Source organism: Puma concolor, chromosome C1 (genome assembly GCF_028749965.1).
Source record: "Puma concolor isolate L17-30 chromosome C1, mPumCon1.1.hap2, whole genome shotgun sequence".
NCBI classification, from domain to species: domain Eukaryota; kingdom Metazoa; phylum Chordata; class Mammalia; order Carnivora; family Felidae; genus Puma; species Puma concolor.
In genome coordinates this window covers 119,654,359-119,676,230 of record NC_141674.1, presented here as the reverse complement: position 1 = coordinate 119,676,230, position 21,872 = coordinate 119,654,359, and the positions used below count along the sequence as shown (strand labels likewise).

The window sequence follows — 21,872 nt, the reverse complement described above, 5'->3', positions numbered from 1 at the left end:
AGGTCATGATCTCACGATTTGTGGGTTCGAGCCCTGCATTGGGCTCTGTGCTGACAGCTCAGAGCCTGGAGCCTGCTTCACATTCTATGTCTCACCTCTCTCTCTGTCCCTCCCGCACTCGCACTCTGTCTCTGTCTCTCTCTCTCTCAAAAATAAACATTGCAGAAATCTTTTAATAAAAAAATTTAAAATAAAAAGGATCTTATGTTTCTATTTGTCCCCTCCTAGGCCTTGTACTAGTTCTGTCATATATTTTCCATAAACGCCACAACATGGTTAGTGTTTTTCTTTACGTGATGAAACATATTTTAAGAAAATTTTTTAAATAAGGGGAAAAAAAGCCTTTCACATTGACCCATGTTTACCATCTCCAATAGTCTTCATTTCTTTGTGTGCCTCCAAATTTCCATCTGGTATCACTTTCCTTCTGTTGGAAGAAGGCCCTTTAACATTTTCCATAGTTGATGTTTCCTGGTGATGGTCTCTTTCAGCTTCTGTACGTCTAAAAAGTCTTTCTTATGCCTCCATTTCTGAAAGATGGGAATAGAATCCTAGATTGACTTTTTGTCTTTCGATACTTTAAAGATGTCGCTCCGCATCTTCTGACATGCACTCATTCTGATGAGAAGTCTGTGTCTTTCCTCTTTGTTCCTCCTTATATAATGTGTTCTTTTTTTTGGCGGGGGGGGGGCTGTTTTTAAACTTTCTCTTTATCACCAGCTATAAGCAACTTCATTATATATGCTTTGGTATAGCTTTCTTCATCCTTCTTTTGCTTGGGATTTGTTGAACTGCTTGAATATGTGGGTTTATAGTTTTCATCACATTTGTAAAATTTTCGACCATCATTTCTTCCAATACATCTTCTGTCCCCATCCCAGCTCCCCTCCTCATGGTCTCCAATTACACGTATATCTGGCTAATGGCAGCTGCCCCACCCCTCCCTACCGCTCTATTTATTTTTCTTTCGGGTTTTTTTCTATGCTTTATTTTAGACTGTTTTTGTTGCTTTGTTTTCAGTTTAAGAATCTTTTCTGGGGCGCCTGGGTGGCGCAGTCGGTTAAGCGTCCGACTTCAGCCAGGTCACGATCTCGCGGTCCGTGAGTTCGAGCCCCGCGTCAGGCTCTGGGCTGATGGCTCGGAGCCTGGAGCCTGTTTCCGATTCTGTGTCTCCCTCTCTCTCTGCCCTTCCCCCGTTCGTGCTCTGTCTCTCTCTGTCCCAAAAATAAATAAAAAAACGTTGAAAAAAAAAAAAAGAATCTTTTCTTCCGCATTTGATCTACATGTTAATCCTATTCGGTGAATATCCATCTCAGACGTTGTAGTTTTCATCTCCAGTTCAATTTGGGATTTTTTTCTTTTCATATCTTCCATTGCTAACATGTTCAACTGTCTGTCTACCTTCCTGAACATTTGCAGTATAGTTATAATAATTTTCAACTGTCCTTGTCTACTAATTCTGTCATCTGCAGCATTTCTGGGCTGGTTTTACTGGATTGATTTCTCTCCTAATTATGGGTCATATTTTCTCACTTCTTTGCATGCCTGGTAAGTTCTGATTTGATTCAGGTCATTGTGAATTTTATCTTGTTGAGTGCTGGATATTTGTGTGTTTCTATAAACATCCTGAGCTTTGTTAAACTACTTGGAAACTTAGATCCTTCCGAGTCTTGCTTTCGAGCTTTGTCAGGTGAGAGCAGAGCGGAATTTACCCTAGGGCTCATTGTGCCTTACAATTTCAGCAATACCCCTTTAGGTACTCTGCCTGCTAACCTGTGAATTACAAGCTCTTCCATTCTGGCTGGTGTGGAGAAAAAAAAAAGAAAAACTATTCTCAGGCCTGTCTGAGCTCTGAGCATGCTGCCTTCTGCTTCCTTCAGATTGTTCTTCACCTTGACTTCCGGTAGTTTCCTTATACCCTTGTGCTGACTGTATTCAACTGAAGACACACGCTCTGCAAATCTTCAGAGCATTCCCTTTGCACAGCCCTCTCCGTTCCAGGTCTCTGTCCTATGAAGTCTCCTGGCTCCCCTCCAGTGTGCCAGCTGTTGAGCTGAACTCATGGAACTCACCAAGTTCTACCTGCTCTGTAGCCTACAGATTCCCTCCAGGTGGTAAGGTGGCACAATCACAGGGGTCACCTTGTTTGCTTCCCCTATCCCAGGGACCACTGTCTTATGCTGCCTGATGTCCGGTATCTGAAAACCACTGTTGCATAAATTTTGCATAGTTTGGTTTTTTTTTTTTTTTTTTTTTCAGTTGTTCCAGGCAAGAGTGAGTTCAGTTCCTGTTGCTCACCTTAGCTGAAAGGAAAAGTCTGGGGCCTACCTATTACATTCTGAAAAGGATGTCCAACTTTACACAGAGTTTTTCTTTTATCTTTCCTCACCTTTGAACTTAACTTTGAGACCTAATGAACTTTTACAGGAGAATCTGGGATTACAGAATGAATTCTGCAAAAATTAATTTAATATTTCATTATTGGAAAGTTGATGAGAAGGTAACCACTAACTTTCCTCATTCACTTAGGTCTCCATGAAAGGCATCCATAGAAAAATTAATAAGCAAAATAAGGCAACTTAATAAATATACTGCTGGCAGTTAGGATGCCCCCCAAAGAAGTCTGATGTGTTAAAACATACATTTCAATATAAAAATCAATAAAGTCTCAAAAATTATTAAAATATCAACAGGCAATAAAATAATTCTTTACCTCATAGTAAAGGCTATAAAAATAGGAGTACAGTTTGTAACTTATTTTTAGACTTTTGGGAAAGCACAAACACCTAAGGGAAAGAAGTGACCAGTTCAAGGACTAATCAGTATAAGCAAGAACACCAAACACCCACCATTAATCAGAATAATGTCCAATATTATAACTTAACAAGGGGTCCTGTCTATATAATAGTAAGATTCCAAGGTTCAGTTCTATCGAGATGCTATTCATTTTAATTATGAAATACTCTAAACATAAAAAGTGTGGAAAATGGAAAATTCCTTTAACCCACCAACCAAATTTAACATACTGTCATGACTGCTTCAGATCCTTTTCTATTTTTTATGAAATAAAACAATATAGATACAGCTGAAACCTGTCTTTCCCTAGTCCCCTTATCTCTCCTTTCCTAGAAGTAAGCGCTAACTGCCCCTAACTTATCATATCCCCTATGTTGTTATACTCTCATTCTATAAGTCACAGCCACAGAAAACAGAGTGTTATTTTGTGTTTTAAGTTTACAGAGTTCAGAATTTAAACTAAAGAATCTAGGGGCACCTGGGTGACTCAGTCAGTTAAGATCCGACTTCAGCTCAGGTCATGATCTCGCAGTTCATGGATTCGAGCTCCATGTGGGGCTCTGTGCTGACAGCTCAGAGCCTGAAGCCTGCTTCAGATTCTGTGTCTCCCTCTCTCTCTGCCCCTCCCCTGCACGTGTTCTGTCTCTCTCTCAAAAAATGAATATACAGTTAAAAAAATTAAACTAAAGGATCTACAGTATATTTTTTAGTACAAACTAGAAAGCATCACCTCAACATAGTGTTGAAGGACGGGTCTCTTTGTGACAAGGTGATAATGTGCTGTGACTATGCTACTACAAAATTACCCTGTTCCTTTCTAAAAAAAAAGGGGGGGGGGGACCAGGGGACTGCTTCTTTACAGCAGCATGTGAAATAATAAATGTAGAAAGAACCACACAGTAAGAAACATTCTGATTTCTAGCAATATCAGCAATTCAGATAAGGATCACTGGTAAATACTAAGTCTGCTGGAAACAAGATATGTATATGGTCTCAATGTTTATCACTCCATATGCTACTTATTAATTAGAAAGATACTTTTACAACAGAGAAATCCAGCAGCCAGTGCCTTAACCAAATGACTGAAATCTGTATGACCAGTAACAGGACAAAGCAACATCAAGCGCTTTCGGATATGATGCAAACAAGAATGAGTCACCTCCATCGGAGGTCAGCAAACTATTTATGTAAAGGCCAGCTTGTCAACATTTTAGCTTTTGTGAGCCACACGGTGTCTGTCACAGCCATGGCTGTGTTCCAATAAACTTCGTTTACAGAATCAGGTGGCAACAGGTGGCAGGTCAGACTTAGCTTGTCGTAGCTTGTCCACCTGCAACCTAGGCGGTAATCTTGCCAAAAATGTTTAACCTGAATCTGATCATGAGAAAACAATCAAATAAATCTAGATAAAAAAAAATCAATATAGTGACAGATAAAAGGTGGGGGGACTGCTCCAGATCAAAAGGAATTAAGAAGACATGGCGTGCCAAGACACAATGGAACCTGAGATACATGCTTCTAAGTGAAAGAAACCAGTCCGCCAAGACTATATATTGTGTAAGTCTAAGTACATGATATCCTGGAAAAAGCAAAACTAGAGGCATTAAAGGGCTCAGTGGTTGCCTGCGGCTTGTGGGGGAGGATAAGCAGGCAAACCGTGGGGGATTTTTATGGTGGTGAAACTATTCTGTACAACAGTGTCATGGTGGCTACACAACATTAGTCATCTGTTGAAGCCCACAGAACTTTAGAGCACAAAGAGTGAGCTTGAATGTGTGCAGAGTGAAAAACCACCATTTAGGAGGGCGGAAGATCCCAGGAAAGATTGCAGATAGTGACCAAAGAATCCAGCTGCATTGCCAATGTATGAAGCAACCTTCCTGAAGGCAGTGAAAGAAAGGCTGCTGATCTAATTAACCGTGGCAATGAAGAGATTCTTGTAAGACCAAGGCAAAAGGAGCTGCACAAAAGCACTGTGCTCTAGTTAATATCAAGTTGCTTCCCAGAGGGTATAGATGAAAAACTCTGATACTGCTAGACATGTAAACTGGAATTAAAGAATTAAGTAAGTGGATGGCAGAGGATGGGAGCCAGAGTTCTCATTCTTGGAGTGGAAACACAAATCCGCCAGGGGAGGAAGCTAGAAGGAGACATGTTGGGATGGACTGGAAAACATCAGGAAGGACTCATGTTTACCACACAGATACAGATGGTGACATGAAAACACTTGGGGATGTGTGTATGCGCACAGGCTGCCCTTTCAGTGGAGAGAGCTTTATTTTTGTTTTTAATATTTATATATTTTTGGGAGAGACAGACCGTGAGTAAGGGAGAAGCAGAGAGACAGGGAGACACAGAATCCGAAGCAGGCTCCAGGCTCTAAGCTGTCTGCACAGAGCCCGACGTGGGGCTTAAATTCACAAACTGTGAGATCATGACCTGAGCCGAAAGTCGGACGTTCAACCCACTGAGTCAACCAGGTGCCCCTCAGCTGAGAGAGCTTTAAAGAACAATACCCCAGGAGTAATGACCACACCCAGATCTGCGTTCAGGGACCAGGGATCCTTTGAGAAATGGCTGATTCTGGGACAGGGACAGGAAATCTACACAATGAGCCTGAAGCATCTTATAGTGCCAGAAAGTAAGAAAGTACTCAAAACACACATACATGCAGAGATGGTATACGAGGGATGAAGGAGTTCTGAACTGCAAGTCTGGACAAACCCTCCACAGCTTTTTTCTGTTTTGTGGGTGAAATGATTTTACATTTAGAAGATCTCACGTGTTACAAAATATTTAAATACTTCCAAATCAAAGATTAATGAAAAGGTCTTATATTAGCTCAATAGCTGGTTTGGACACTATTCTGAATCTAGAAAGTCATCTATATAAGGTAGTATATACAGTACCTCTGTGATCAGAATATCTGAATAACATCCATCCCCCATATGTTAATAACAGGTTTATTTTATTTTATTTTATTTTATTTTATTTTATTTTATTTTATTTATATACTCATACATAAATATAATCTGTATTTATATACTTATTTATAAATAAATGAGCTTATATTTACTGCATTTATATAACTTTAGGTTTTAATAGCATGATGTTGTGGAACAGTGATTGTCAATGGAGAATGAATCCAATTTAACCAAAGTTCCTTGGCTGAGGGAGAAATACAGACAGACAAAGCAGGAGACTAGATGAAGGACGGCAAAAAAGTGAAGAACAGTTAGAAAGGCAAGAAGTCATCTAAAATAACCCCAAAAGATCACGGCACGCAAGCGTGGCTCAGTCGGTTAAGCATCCGACTTCAGCTCAGGTCATGATCTCATGGCTAGTGAGTTCGAGCCCCGCATCAGGCTCTGTGCTGATGGCTCAGAGCCTGGAGCCTACTTCGGATTCTGTGTCTCCCTCTCTCTTTGCCCCTCCCCGACTCTCACTCTCTCTCTAAAAAATGAATAAACATTTAAAAAAATGTTTTAAATAACCCCAAGAGATTATTCATCACAGTGACCACTTTTGGCTGTGTGCAAAATTCACTGTGCCACGGTGGCAAACCTCTCTGCTCGCTGTCCATGTTCAAAACGCTAGCGCAAGGTGAACTCCATGCAAAGACTCACGGACAGTGGGTCCATTTAGCTCAGAGATCCCACCTCAGCAAGTGAGGCAGGAGAACAGAAAGGAGGCAACTTAGCGCGGTGTTTAAGAGCACGCGTTGTACAGTTAAACTGCCTGTGTCGAATTGCAGCTTTGGCTTTTATTAGCCACGTCACCGCAGGCAAGTGTGTTAACCTCTCTGTCCCTCAGCTGGTTCACGTGTAAGATGAGGACATAACCGATCCCACTTTAGAAGGATTCTGTGAGGATGAAATGAGATCACCTAGTTAGTTTAAGCTCCGAGCACAGGACCACATACAAAGTTGGTTATCATTATTACTTGAAAAATTCCCCAGAAATAAACTCTTTGGTCTTCGTCCAAAACTGTAAAAGGTAGACAGGTGGCCCACCGACCTTTCAGAGAGGTTCCACAGTGCTTCCAATCGGATAGGCTTGGGCACAGAGCCCACACCCCAAAAGTTCACCTTTTAGTGTCCCACCTGCACGTGTCTGACCCGCACAACTAAAACAAGCAGAGGCCATGTTGTTACTAACACGGGTAAAAGATGTGGGAAGGCTCGGCCGAGCACCGAGCTGTGATCGGTACTGCTGCTCTAACGGAGAAGGCATCCTAGGGTACCTAGAAGGAGAAGAGTACAGTGACCCCGGGGGAACTATGTCTCTTTCTGCCACTGCAGCAGCCTGAAGATCACACCTCATTCTCAAGGACTTCAGGAAGAACCTATCCTGCACCGTACCAAGAACATCAGAGCGCTTACAAGGTCAACACTAAGAAACGCTGTCAGCCATAACATACAGACAGGTTTTAAAGTAAGCAATGTAGGGGTTTGTTTTTACTTCAAAACCCAAATATGCTTTTTGGTGTTATCTTTTCCAAAAGCAGGACACTCTGCAATTGGCAATATCTTAGTGCCAACTCTCAACTCCCCACTAAGAATTAAGAACACAGCAACAACAACAACACATACTCTATACGTCAGCCTGTAGTTACTTTCACGAACAATTATGTTCTCATGAAATCTTTCACAGTCACTACGAAGCCAACTGACTGGTCTGTCTTCTGTATATGTCGCCCACCTTGACCTATACAGGTAATACTGAGTAGTAAAACTACCAAAATTAGAGGTCGGGGGAAATGTGAGGGAGAAGAGTTGAAAAGATTTACAAAGTCAATCAGGAAGTACAATGTCAAGAATTCACCACATTTTGGATTTGGAGCATGCGCTCTAGGCTCAGACCCAGCCTGATGGAAAAAGCCCCCCGAGTGGAGACCGCTGATCCCCAAGAGGCTGGTCTGCCAGATGCCTGGCCTTGCCCAGAGTCTGACCACATCTGGCATGTTCCGGGACAGGGCCAGCTGGGACTCCATCCCAGGCTGCGGGTGGTGGGGGGAGGGTACGGAAAAATGAATCAACCTGCACTGCAGTCCTGACTGGTGTCCTCATCTGTGTGAGACAACATGTATGTTCAGAGCAGTGAGGGATAAATAAAATACTGATGATGGTGGGGAAAAAAAAAAGGAATTTACCACATTTTAGAAACTTAGCTATATACATTTCCACTGCATATATATAAACCAAGATACTGGTTTTGCAATATCATTCTCCAGTAATGGAATCAGAGCTCCTCAGAAAGATAGCTGCTTCCAGGGCTGAAGCAGGGAAAGAACAGGACAAGTCTGGAACACCTTGTACCAAAAAAGTAAAGAAGTGCTCAGAGAATGATGGGGACGTGTTAGAAGGGCCTGCAGCCCAATGGAAGGGGCTGTCACCAGCCAAAATGGGGATACCTGGAGCATCAAAACAAATAATGAGGGGCGCCTGGGTGGCTCAGTTGGTTGGGCATCTGACTTTGGCTCAAGTCATGATCTCACGGTTTGTGAGTTCAAGCCCCGTGTCGGGCTCTGTGCTGACGGCTCGGAGCCTGGAGCCTGCTTCAGATTCTGTATCTCCCCCCGTCTCTGTCCCTCCCCTGTTCATGCTCTGTCTGTCTCTCAATAATGAATAAGTGTTAACAAAAAATAAAAATAAAAAATAAATTTTTAAAAATTTTAAAAAACCAACAAAATAAATAATGAGAGTAAAGAATTATAATCCTCTGACTAAAGTAAGAATCTGCGAGTCCACAGTGATATGATTAATGATTAAATAAATAAATGGGATGGCGGAGGTGGGGGCTGTTCCTTAGTGGAGAAAAACAACTACCATATGTAAGAGGAAGGACAGAATAGGAAAAATCACCATTTGCCAATTATCATCATAATCACTGATCCCGGCAAGAATCATCAAAGAATACTAAACTGGTGGATCAAAGTTTGAGAAGTAACAGGATATTCACATGGCCTCAGAATATATCCCTACAAACTACTTTTCGATTACGATTAAAATTTGCAGTGGAGAAACCTGACAGACTCCACTCCAACCAACTGATCAGAGTTACCATTGCCAGTACTGGTGTTGATGGACAGTGGAGCCTCCTGGTGTGATGCACAGAGAAGCCTGCATCACGTCCGGGACTGCTCTGCCAAACATAGAACCTAAACCCAACTGTGAGAAGACACCAGAAAAATCCAACCCAGATGCACTCTATAAAACAACTGGCCCGTGCTATTCAAAGCTGCCAACGTGGGACGCCTGGGTGGCTCAGTTGGTTAAGAGTCTGACTTCGGCTCAGGTCATGATCTCACGGTTTGTGAGTTCAAGCCCCGCGTCGGGCTCTGTGCTGACAGCTCGGAGCCTGGAGCCTGCTTCGGATTCTGTGCCTCCCTCGCTCTGTGCCCCTCCCCCGCTCATACTCTAAAAAATAAATAAACATTAAAAAAAATTTTTTTTTTAAAAAGCTGTCAATGTGATGAAGACTGTAGACTAAAGGAATCACAATGTCAGGGGAGCCTGGGGGGCTCAGTCGGCTAAGCGTCCGACTTCAGCTCAGGTCATGATCTCATGGCTCATGAGTTCAAGCCCCACGTCGGGCTCTGTGCTGATAGCTCGGAGCCTGGAGCCTGCTTCACATTCTGTCTGGGTCTCCCTCTCTCTCTGCTCCTTCCCTGCTCACACTCTGTCTCTCTCTCTCTCAAAAAGAAAAATAAACATTTAAAAAAAAAAAAGTCAGATTAAAGGAATTGAATGTAGCATGTGCCCTTGAATTTTCTTTTGCTATATTTCAGTGTTAAGTTCCTGATTTTGATCATTGTACTGTAATTATGTACGAGAATTTCTTGCTTTTAGGAAATATACACTTAAATATTTAGAGATAAAGGAGAATCATGTCAGCAATATACTTCTAAATGGTTCAGAAAGAAAAAAATGAAGGGGTAAGTTCAGTAAGAGAGAAAAGGGAGAAAAGGAGACAAAGATGGAGGGGAGGGGAGGCTAAGGATAAAAAAAAAAAATGTAACAAACCACTAACATTTCAGGAACCTCTGTGAGAGCATCTAGGAATTCTCTGTCCTATTTTTGAAACTTCTCTGTGTCTGAAATTATGTCAAAGTAAAAAAAAAAATTAAGTTGGATATAAAGTGATACATTTGTCAAAACTCAGGGAACTGTATGTAATCTGTCCATTACATCATATATAAATTACATTTCGATTAAAATAATAAAAGCTTATTCTAGATGTTTTATCAAATGTTGATGATTGGAACACTTCAATAATTAAAAACAGGGGTTAGAAACCCATCGAGGTCCTACAAAAAGCCTTCACTGACTTCATGCCTATCGAACGTCAAGCTCAAAATGAAAAACGAACACCAGTTGGTCTGGCTGTCATTTCTGTGATCACACTGACCCACATCACTCATGATTTTCCGGCTATAAAGACGGAGGCCTGCCACCTTCTGAGCATGCTCCGCATGAGGCCCTCTGTGTGCTCAGCCGGTAACGCCACGAGCTACACCGCATTCCCTTGTTAATCAATCTCCAAATCCATAAGCCCACCATAAGCAAACCGAGATCTTAAGTTTTTTTAATTAAAAAAACGGGGGTGGGGGGAGGAAGTGGCACCTGAGTGGCTTGCTCGGTTAAGCATCCGACTCAGGTCATGATTTCATGGTTTGTGAGTTCGAGCCCCACGTCAGGCTCTGCGCTAACAGTACGTACACAGCCTGCTTGGGATTCTCTCTCTTTCTGTCTCCCTCTGTCTCTGCCCCTTCCCTGCAGAGGCTCTCTCTCCCTCTCTCAATTTAAATAAATACACTTTAAAAAAAAAAAAAAGGCAGGAGGGGGTGGAAGAAGCCAAACATGAGGGTAATGATTCCTGAGGAGGGCGCACGCAATGCCCAAAGAGCCTTGGGAAGATATTCTGGCTGATGCCAAAGCCCAGACCAGGAGCTGGCCTACCACCTGGCTGAGAACCTAAATTAATATCTTTCAAAGTAGTTTTAAAAGATTACCATCAATACAGTAGTCAACTATTTTTCTCAAAATATTGATAAAATGAAATGATTAAGACATGTCATACCTTGCTTTAGAAATACTATAAATTCCTTTGTAGTTTGGTCCAAATTAACTCCATGATACACTATAGGTCTGAAATTGCGATGCTCAAAAGAACGAATGAGGCGTACTGTAATGGTCACTTCTCTGGAAGCCATGCGGAGAAATTCCTGTGGCGAGGGACATGAGAACAGTCTGAATAACAACCATTCACAATTACCCAACAAGCGTGCATTTCCACCATCAGCTCCAGGGCGCCCGGCCATCGTTCCCACGCTGCATGGTTACTGACGGAGTCCCCAAACCCAGGCCAGATCCCAGGCACCCAAAAGGGTCCCAAGGTTACCCCCATCTGTCCACTGTGACCCTGGACAGCTCTGTCACAGTCACTGATGTCCTGATTGGCACAAAACGAACAGGGCCCAGAGGAACACAAGTGACACAGGTGTGTGGGTGCGTGTACGGGAAGAAGTGGGGTTTCCAAGTGGATGCATGGCATAGACATGACTGAATGGGATTTGCTGTGCCAGATGTCCCCTCGCTTCGTCCTGAGACAGAGTCAGCTAACAACACGTCACGGTTTAATCTCACAACTGCTGCCAGATTTCAGTGCTGATTTCATTTTCTGCTGTGGTATTTTCCCTCTTTCACGCTATTGTTTAAGCACGTTCGCTTCATTCTAAAACTACATGCTCGTGCTATGTGCCAGCTGTTAATGTCATCTCCCCTAGCTCTATCATCAAACCATGAGGTATTACACTGATTTTATTTTATTTTTTTTTTAATTTTTTTTTTCAACGTTTATTTATTTTTAAGACAGAGAGAGACAGAGCATGAACGGGGGAGGGGCAGAGAGAGAGGGAGACACAGAATCGGAAACAGGCTCCAGGCTCTGAGCCATCAGCCCAGAGACTGACGCGGGGCTCGAACTCACTGACCGCGAGATCGTGACCTGGCTGAAGTCGGACGCTTAACCGACTGCGCCACCCAGGCGCCCCTACACTGATTTTAAAGATGAGGAAACAGACTTGGAGAGACTGCACAAATTGCCCAAGGCCGTAAAGCAGGTAAATAATGGAGCCACATTTAATTCCAAACTGATGCCTGAATCGTGGCTCCCTTGTTTACCTGTTCCAAAGTCCATGCTCTCATACACTATCAGAAAATCACACCAAATTATTTCCTCCTCAAAAATCTGCAAAGTTGCTTATGATCTAATGAGAGAATTATGGTCTACTTCTATCCAGTAATAAGTACTTCATGCTTTCAACTCTGCATAAAATTTGCAGCCGTAATATACAATTGTATTTGGGGAAAAAACACCTGTAATACTACACATTAGACATCTAACCTCCCTAGTAATCAGAGAAATTCAAAATAATGAGATCACTTACTGAACTAACAGACTAAAAAATCTGATAATATCTAGTGTCGGCAAGGGTGTAGAGCAATGAGAATTTAATCAGGGAAGGTGGGCATCCCAAACAGGTACACTTTTGGAGACAATCTGGCAATATTTAGTCAAACTGAAGATATATGCTCCTTTCAATCCAGCAATTTCATTCATAGGTACCTGAGGGAACCTCCCAAATATGTGCAAAAGAACATTGTTTATTAATTCCAAAAACTGGAAACAAAATGTCCATCAACAGAAGAGGTAAGTAAACTATGGCATTCGGTGAAACAGTATAGGCACTAAAAATAAATGGACTATACACACCAACATAAATGAATCTCAAAAATATTATGGCAAAGGAGGGGCAGCTGGGTGGCTCAGTCGGTTAAGTGTCCGACTCCAGCTCAGGTCATGATCTCACGGTTCATGGGTTCAAGCCCCGCATACGGCTCTGTGCTGACAGTGCAGAGCCTGCTTAGGATTCTTTCTCCTTCTCTCCCCATCCGATCCCCACTTGTGCTCTCTCTCTCTCAAAATAAATAAGTAAACTTTTAAAAATATATATTATGGCAAACAAAAAGAAAGCAAGTTGCTGAAGAGTCAGAGCACATTACCATTTATGCAAAGTTCAAAAACATAGCTTGTTTCCTCAAAAAATTAAAAATAGACCTACCCTATGACCCAGCAATAGCACTGCTAGGAATTTACCCAAGGCATACAGGAGTACTGATGCATAGGGGCACTTGTACCCCAGTGTTTACAGCAGCACTCTCAACAATAGCCAAATTATGGAAAGAGTCTAAATGTCCATTAACTGATGAATGGATAAAGAAATTATGGTTTATATACACAATGGAGTACTACGTGGCAATGGGAAAGAATGAAATATGGCCCTTTGTAGCAACATGGATGGAACTGGAGAGTGTGATGCTAAGTGAAATAAGCCATACAGAGAAAGACAGATGCCATATGTTTTCACTCTTATGTGGATCCTGAGAAACTTAACAGAAACCCATGGGGTAGGGGAAGGAAAAAAAAAAAAAAAGAGGTTAGAGTGGGAGAGAGCCAAAGCATAAGAGACTCTTAAAAACTGAGAACGAACTGAGGGTTGATGGGGGGTGGGAGGGAGGGGAGGGTGGGTGATGGGTGTTGAGGAGGGCACCTTTTGGGATGAGCACTGGGTGTTGTATGGAAACCAGTTTGACAATAAATTTCATATATTGAAAAAAAAATTACTTAAATAAAAAAATTTTTTTTTAAAAACATACCTTGTATTACGTTTAAAAAAGAGATAATTGTTATTTATGAGCCAAAGGAAGGAGTATGCAATACGAAAGAAGTACACAGACCACTTATATTGGTAGAAGTTTATACCTTAAGCAAGGTGTTCGGTATATGGGTCGTACGTTATTCTTTACACCTTTTAATGTGTTTGGACTCCTTCATAATATACACCACAAGCTACACTAATTTGGCCTAGAAAGTCTTTCTGCATCATAAAATGCTGATACAATATTTTACTAAGGTTGAGGGAATATATAGACCATTATATATGAAAAGTAAAGGTTCAAGCTGCTTTAATACATAATTTATAACTAATATTGTTTATATTTAAATGAATGGTTCTTAATGAACTGAAAATTATTTTCTCCCCCTAAAATAAAGTTAAGGATTCACCTTATAGTCTTGCACAGTGGTTAATGGCCTTAAATTAACAAATCTTTTGGGGCACCTGGGTGGCTCAGTCAGTTAAACGTCCCACTTCAGCTCGGGTCATGCTCTCACGGTTCGTGAGTTCGAGCCCCATGTCGGGCTCTGTGCTGACAGCTCAGAGCCCGGAGCCTGCTTCGGATTCTGTGTCTCCCTCTCTCTCTGCCCCTCCCCCACTCAAGCTCGCTCTCTTTCTCAAAAATAAACATAAAAAAATTAACAAATCTTTTGATAATTCCAATATTAGCTATGACATTATTTCTTCTTAAACTGGATTACAATGCTCCCTCCCCAAATTCTGATCCAAGAATCTACCAAGTAATAGCACTTCAGCAGACATCCACAAAATTACAATTTAAAATACACTGAAGTACTTAATAAAGCAAACTCCTTAAAAAAAAGGGATATTATAAAAGAGTCCTGTATTTTATTTTTTTAATGTTTGTTTATTTTTGAGAGGGACAGAGAGATAGAGACAGAGAGTGAGTGGGGGAGGGGCAGGGAGAGAGGGAAACAAAGAATTCGAAGCAGCTCTGAGCTGTCAGCACAGAGCCTGATGCGGGGCCTGAGCCCATGAACCGTGAGATCAAGACCTGAGCCGAAGGTGGATGCTCAATCAACTGAGTAAAATACATCTAAAATTTCTGTATTTTAGAAGCAGCGTTAGCAGGTTTGTTAAAACCATGACTACTGGGGCGCCTGGGTGGCTCAGTTGGTTGAGCGTCCGACTTCAGCTCAGGTCACGATCTCACGGTCTGTGAGTTCGAGCCCCGCGTCGGGCTCTGGGCTGATGGCTCAGAGCCTGGAGCCTGCTTCCAATTCTGTGTCTCCTTCTCTCTCTGCCCCTCCCCCATTCATGCTCTGTCTCTCTCTGTCCCAAAAATAAATAAAAATGTTAAAAAAAAAAAATTAAAAAAAAAAAAACCATGACTACTTCTTCCTCCTGTCTTCAAGCTCCCACAACAAAGAAGCCCTCCAAACGACACCCACACACATGCAAGCCACACATGCCAGGAAGCCCTACAGAGTAGTCCAAGTGCCCGAAGAGTTTAGAGACACACAGAACTAACTAAAAACCACCTCTACCTCTTTGCTGTAACACAAAGTTGGATCCCACACAGTAGAATCTCAATGAATAGTGGTAGCTGTTTTTAGCAATAGTCAACTTGGGATAAAATAGGGTTGGACATAAAGGCAGCTCATTTAGACAGCAGCAGAAGATCCTAGATTCCCAGGTGCCATAAATGAATCGTGTAAATGGTCTAAGGAGGCTGGGCAGGCTGGCACATGCATGCCTTATGAAACTGTTTTATAATTACAGGTTTGTTTCTTTCCCTTAATACAAAGCTTCCCAAATGTCATACTTAAATAGCTGAAGTTGCAAGTCTGCATTCATACCTAATTTGGTCCACAATGCATTGCCATCTTCACGGGAAATTTGTTGTTATTTGTATCAGTAACTAAAGAATAACAGCTACTGTCAGAAACCAGCCATTTCCGGATTTAAGGACTGCGGGAATTACAGCTTGTTGGTTTAGGAATGCAGATATAGTGAAGAGACAGTTTAGAAAGCTAATATTACAGATTATAAAACGTGACATTTTCCCAGAGGTTCAACCTACTTAAAAAAAAAAATGAATCTCGTCAAATTTAAAAGACATTCCACTGAAGGGACAGAGAAACCAAAACAATACACTTGGGAATAAATTAATAAAAAATCCTCAAGGACAGACAAAAGATCTGAATAAATGAAATGACCACGTTCTTAACTATGAAGGCTCAAAGCTGTAAAAGAATCAATTCTCCCCTAAATTATTCTATAAACTGAATAAAATCTCAATCAAAGTATAAAAGATGCTCTAGGAACGTGTCACAGATATTTCTAAAATCTATCGGAAAGAATAAATTTGTGAGCTTGGTCATCAAAGTCATAAAAAATGAAAAAAAGCACCAAGTATTGAAACATTATAAAGCAACAGGCATATAATAGTAATACATGAATTAGCTGGTATGATTCATATTCTTACAAAAGTCAAGAATAAAAATATTAAGGGACAACTTAAGTAATTTAATTAACTTAAGCAATTTAAGCTGTGATAATGAAGCAGGAAAACCTGGCAAATCAGTGGCACACAACAGAAAACTCAGAAACAGACTCTAGGTTAGAGAATTTGGTACAAGATACAAGTGGTATTTTACATTACTGGGGAAAAGATAGTTTATATAACAAATGGCATTAGGAAAATGGTCAGACATTTGGAGAAAAGTAAGGCTACATTCTTACCTCACTCCTTATACAAAAATAAATCATATAAGGAACAAATATTTACATTTAACTGTAAAACCATAGACAGGCACAAGAAAAATGGGCACATATTTTTATAATCTTAAGGTAAGAAAGCCCTTCCTAACTGAATAAAAATCAGCAACCATCCAGAAAAAGGCTGATAGGTATAACAACAGAAATATGTCAGAAAAGACCAATATCTTGGTAGAAACATGGGTAAAGGTACTTGGTTATCTTTACAAAGCCAATAATGTGAAAAGTTGATCAACTTTACTAGTAACTGACAAATCGCAAATAGAAACAGTAAGATAACAATTTTGCCATCAGATTGGTAAAATGTTTAAAAATTTTAAAAAGTGGCCAAACCAGTATTGGCAAGGATGTGGAGAAATACTTTTATACACTATGGCTAACAACATAAAATGGGCACAGCCTTTCTGGAGAGGAGTGAGGTAATCAAAATTTTTAGTTTACCTGCCCTCTGACATGGCAATTTCTCTTCTAATCTACCCCGAGAAAATTATTACACCAAATATTTTATAAATCCATGAGTTCATAATGATACTTTTAAAAGGCCAGTCGCTCTGGGAGTTAACATGGCACTTGTTTTTCTGAAAATTGGTTTACCAAGGTGGGATGGGGCACAGAAGTGAGAAAAATAATCAGATTTTATGCTTTTCTTATACAGACTGCATTTCATGGTTATCAAACAGCTGATGAAGAAAAGTTATTTTTTCTAGAAGAATTATAGCTAAAAAGGAAAGAATGATAGGATTTTACATTTTTTTTATATTTATTTATTTTTGAGAGACAGAGTGAGAGTGGGGGAGGGGCAGAGAGAAAGACACAGAATCCGAAGCAGGCTCCAGGCTCTGAGCTGTCAGCACTAAGCCCAGCGCGGGGCTCAAACCCATGAACCGCAAGATCGTGCCCTGAGCCTAAGATGAAAGGTCAACTGACTGAGCCACCCAGGCGCCTGAAGAATGATAGAATTTTAAAATCACGATTTGCATAGCTATCAGAATGGCTAAAATAAAACATAGTGATAACGCCAAATGTTGGGAAGGGTGCAGAGAAACTACATCTCATTCACTGCTGGTAGGAATGCAACTCTGGAAAAGGTCAGTTTCTTACAAAACTAAGCACGCTCTTATCATCCGTCCTGTCAACCGCACTCTTGGGCATTTATGCCAGAAAAATGAAAACTTAATGCTCACACAGAAACCTGAATAAGAATGCTCGTAGCATATTCATTTGTAATACCCAAAACCTGGAAACAACTCGAACATCCTTCAACGCGTAAATTGCTACACCAACTGTGGTATATCCATATCATGAAATACTACTCAGTAATAAAAAGGAATAGACTATAAATACATGCAACAATCTTAGTGGATCTCAGGGAAATAAAGCTGAATGAAAAATGCCAACCACAAAAGGTATCATACTGTAGAATTCCATTTATATGTCATTCTTATAATGACAAGATTACAGAAGTGGAGAACAGATTAGTGTTGTCAGGAAAGGAGGAGAGAAGGGAGCAGGTGTAGCTATAAGAGGGTAGCATAAGACAGCCTTATGATAAAAATGCTCTGATTCTTGACTGCGGTGTTATCCACATTGATCAATACGTGTGATAAAATTGCATAGAACTAAATACATGTGCATGTGAAACTAGTGAAATCTGTATACCATCCATGGATTGTATCAATTCCCTGGTTGTGATGCTGGACTATATACTCAAGCAAGGTATTACCACTGGGAGAAACTGCGTGAAGGGCATAAAGGAGCTCTCTGTATCATTTCCAACAGCTGCATGAGAATCTACAATTATCCCAAAATTATTAGTTGCTAAAAATCATCATTTTGAAAATTCTATGAAATAATAAATGTAAGGAAAGATCATAAAGGGATGCCAAAATGACGAGGCACAAGATTGATGGGAAACTTTAGAACAGATACATCAGGGGCTGATGGCACCTGAACTTACTAACAATCAACCCTCATGAATGATGCTAGTTTCCAGATCTGACTTCCCATTTATGGGCTATCACGACAGGTAAAAGGACGCGTCAAATGACACCAGAAGGAGGCTATCAGTCAAGTTCAGACTGGAACATTCTACTCAATAAATGACTTGGTTTCTTCAACAAATAACATGAGAAATAAAGAAGGGGTAGAAAATTATAAATTAAAAGTGAGTTAAAGAGATATATCAACCAAAGCAACATTTTAGATGGGTTGTGATTTGCATAATATTAGACCTTATTAGGAATTAATGTCAGTTCTGTTTACTTGATATTACGTTTGAGTCCTTATCTTAAATTTTTTTTAATGTTTTCTTTATTTTTAATGTTTGTTTATTTTTGAGAGATGGAGCATGAGCAGGGGAGGGGCAGAGGGACAGAGGGAGATACAGAATCTGAAGTAGGCTCCAGGCTCTGAGCTGTCAGCACAGAGCCTGACGCGGGGCTCGAACTCACAAACTGTGAGATCATGACCCGAGCCGAAATTGGACACTTAACCAACTGAGCCACCCAGGCGCCCCCTCTGAGTCTTCATCTTAAAAGAGTAAGGTATATGGGGCCCCTGGGTGGCTCAGTTGGTTGAGTGTCTGACTTCGGCTTGGGTCATGATCTCACGGCTCATGAGTTCGAGCCCCACGTCGGGCTCTGTGCTGACAGCTCAGGGCCTGGAGCCTGCTTCCAATTCTGTGTCTCCCTCTCTCTCTGCCCCTAACCCACTTGCATTCTGTCTCTCTCTCTCTCTTTCAAAAATAAATAAACATTAAAAAAAAAATTAAAAAAAAAAAAGAGTAATGTATATATAGGCAAAATGGTATGAATGATTTGCTTTCAAATACCCTGACAGAGGAAAAGTAAGTATGAGAGTGTAGATTTGGGGGAAAGAGAAGAAGAAGAAGAAGAAGGAGGAGGAGGAGGGGGAGGGGGAGGAGGGGGAGGAGGGGGAGGAGGGGGAGGAGGGGGAGGAGGGGGAGGAGGGGGAGGGGGAGGGGGAGGGGGAGGGGGAGGAGGAGAAGGAGGGGGAGGAGGAGAAGGAGGGGGAGGGGGAGGAGGAGGAGGAGGAGGAGGAGGAGAAGAAGAAGAAGGAGGAGGAGGAGGAGGAGGGGGAGGGGGAGGAGAAGAATGGTAGGGGCACCTGGGTGGTGCAGTCGGTTAAGCATCCAACTCGTGATCTTGGCTCAGGTCATGAGCTCACAATCTGTGAGTTTGAGCCCCACATCAGGCTCTGTGCTGATGACAAGGAGACTGCTTGGGATTCTGTCTCTCTCCTTCTCTCTGCCCCTCTCCAGCTTGTGCTGTCTCTGTCTCTCTCCTGTCTCTCTCTTAAAATAAGTAAACTTAATTTTGGGGGGGAAAAAAAAACGAATGGTAGAACTAGAACATTGTCAACTGCTCAAGCTGGGTATATACGGGGCTTCGTCATACTATCCTATTTTTTTATGTTTAAAATTTCTCACAAGAAAAATATTTCAAGAAAAGGTAAGTACATGTAGATGTACATTCAACGAAGCTGTTTTTCACTAGAGTGCTTCCAACAGTTAACAAAAATTAGAATCCATCTAGAGGCCCACTAGTGAAGAACTGGTTAAGTAAATTGTGTCACACAGCTGCCGTAAAATAAAATCCCCTGCAGCCACTAAGGGCGATATGGTTCCAGGGACACTAACTTTGAAAGCTGCCTATGGCATATTAGTGAATAAAAATAAACACAAGCGAGAAAACGGCAGGTGCGTAGTATCTCCATAAGCACGGCGAGACACTGTCCAGATGCTGACAGTGGCTTTACCAAAATGCTGACAGTGGCTATCTCTGAATGGTAGACATACCACAGACTGCTACCTGTTTTATATGTTCTTAATATTGCTGGATGTTTTAATAACAATTATGTGTTTTTAAGTTTAGCTGTTTCCCTGTATGCTTACTTTCATGTGGTATGCACCAAGAAAAAGGTATTTTTAAAATGAAGCCATTTCCGTTTCTTTTAAGAAGAGATAACTGGACAAAAGCAAACAACCCAGGACTTATCAATACTGTCAAGGATAGACGAGGCTAGAGACTCAGTTAGGCAACCAATAATGCATTAAGGGTTACCAAATAAATCTGAAGCACACGCAGCCCAGGCACCAGAAGTAGGTCACATGCCCAGGACGAGTCTAACCTTGTCCAAGATGGCACAAAGGCCCTGGGTACCCAGCCCTTCCCTCCTCTCTGATGTTACCTGTCACCACCACAGTCCACCTTCCATCAGTGGGCATCAGTGACATGGACATCAGTGACAGCCCATAGTTTCCCACACATACCACGCTGTTTCTAAGCCTCTGCCATACCTTTCCACCCCCCCGGCTTTGCCCCCAAACTCCCTCTGCCCCTCGCCTCTCTGCCTCACCGTGCAAGCAAGCATCCTGCAAAACTCAGTCCAGACCACCTGCTCTGGGACATCTCTGCTGCCAGCTCTGCCTCTGCCCCAGGCTGAGCCAACAGCCCCTCTGCTCGCCCACAGCACTGGGTCATGCCGCAGGGAAGACAACTGTTAAAGCGGGTTAGCGTACAAGCCCCTTGAGGGAAAGAAGGTTCCATGGCTTATTTTTGTAGAGCCAGCAATACGTGTGGCCTGAGGCACATCAGAGCCCCCCAACGATGTCAGGAGAAGGAAGTAATGTGCAGCTGAAGGGCTGAGGAAATGAGGAAAATCTGAAGCCTTTCCTACGGACACCCTGTCATATCAGTCCTGCGCAGTCAAGGTACCTAGGGTCTATGAGCTTTTCCACAGCCCATGAAAGTGTTTGAGACCTTAAAAAAAAACAAAAACAAAAACAAACAAAAAACCTTATTATTCCAGAATATGAAAACGTTTTAAAAAATCAAAATTAACATTTAATCAAATACCTACAACATATAACCTTTCAACAGCAACTCGGCTCTGTTCATAATTATATGTCAGGTTTTATGTAGCATATGGGTACATTTTATATGATGTAAGGTGGGGATTTGAAATGTTATAGTGCCGAGGGGTGAGGGGCATGAGAGAAGAAAGAAAGGAAGGAAGGAAGGAAGGAAGGAAGGAAGGAAGGAAGGCAGGCAGGCAGACAGACAGACAGACAAGACAAAAGAAACATAACAGTGCCTGGGGCTTAGGAAGGTCACTAAACCTCCCTGCCTAAAAAAAACCTGTTCTGGTACTTCCCCAGCTGGTTTGGGATCATGAAGTAAAAGCCATATCCAAAGCAAACTAAATTCTTGAAAGCACTGGGTGTTGAAACCAATTTGACAATAAATTTCATATTTAAAAAAAAAATTTAGGGGCACCTGGGTGGCTCAGTCGGTTAAGCGGCCGACTTTGGCTCAGGTCATGATCTCACGGTCCGTGAGTTCGAGCCCCGCGTCAGGCTCTGCGCTGACCACTCAGAGCCTGAAGCCTGCTTCAGATTCTGTGTCTCCCTCTCTCTCTGCCCCTCCCCTGTTCATGCTCTGTCTCTCTCTGTCTCAAAAATAAATAAATGTTAAAAAAAATTAAAAAAAAAATTTAAATAAATGTCCATCAACTGACAAATAAATAAATAAATAAAGCCTTGAAAGCAAAGATGCAAACACAAAATGTGTGT

At 41.7% G+C, this 21,872-nt stretch overlaps 1 protein-coding gene across 9 annotated transcripts in view; it reads right to left on the bottom strand.

The window, feature by feature from the left end:
- CC1H2orf76 (chromosome C1 C2orf76 homolog) overlaps positions 1–21,872 on the bottom strand; it is a 76,912-nt gene that overhangs the window by 30,585 nt on the left and 24,455 nt on the right. For all 9 annotated transcript variants that reach the window (XR_015255167.1, XM_086718431.1, XM_025912564.2 and 6 more), the window contains one exon: positions 10,879–11,023. Coding sequence is in view for 8 of the 9 variants with exons in the window: in XM_086718431.1 (XP_086574557.1) it covers positions 10,879–11,023 (145 nt within the window). In the remaining variant the exon portion in view is untranslated. Of the gene's footprint in view, positions 1–10,878; positions 11,024–21,872 lie in introns of those variants that run through there.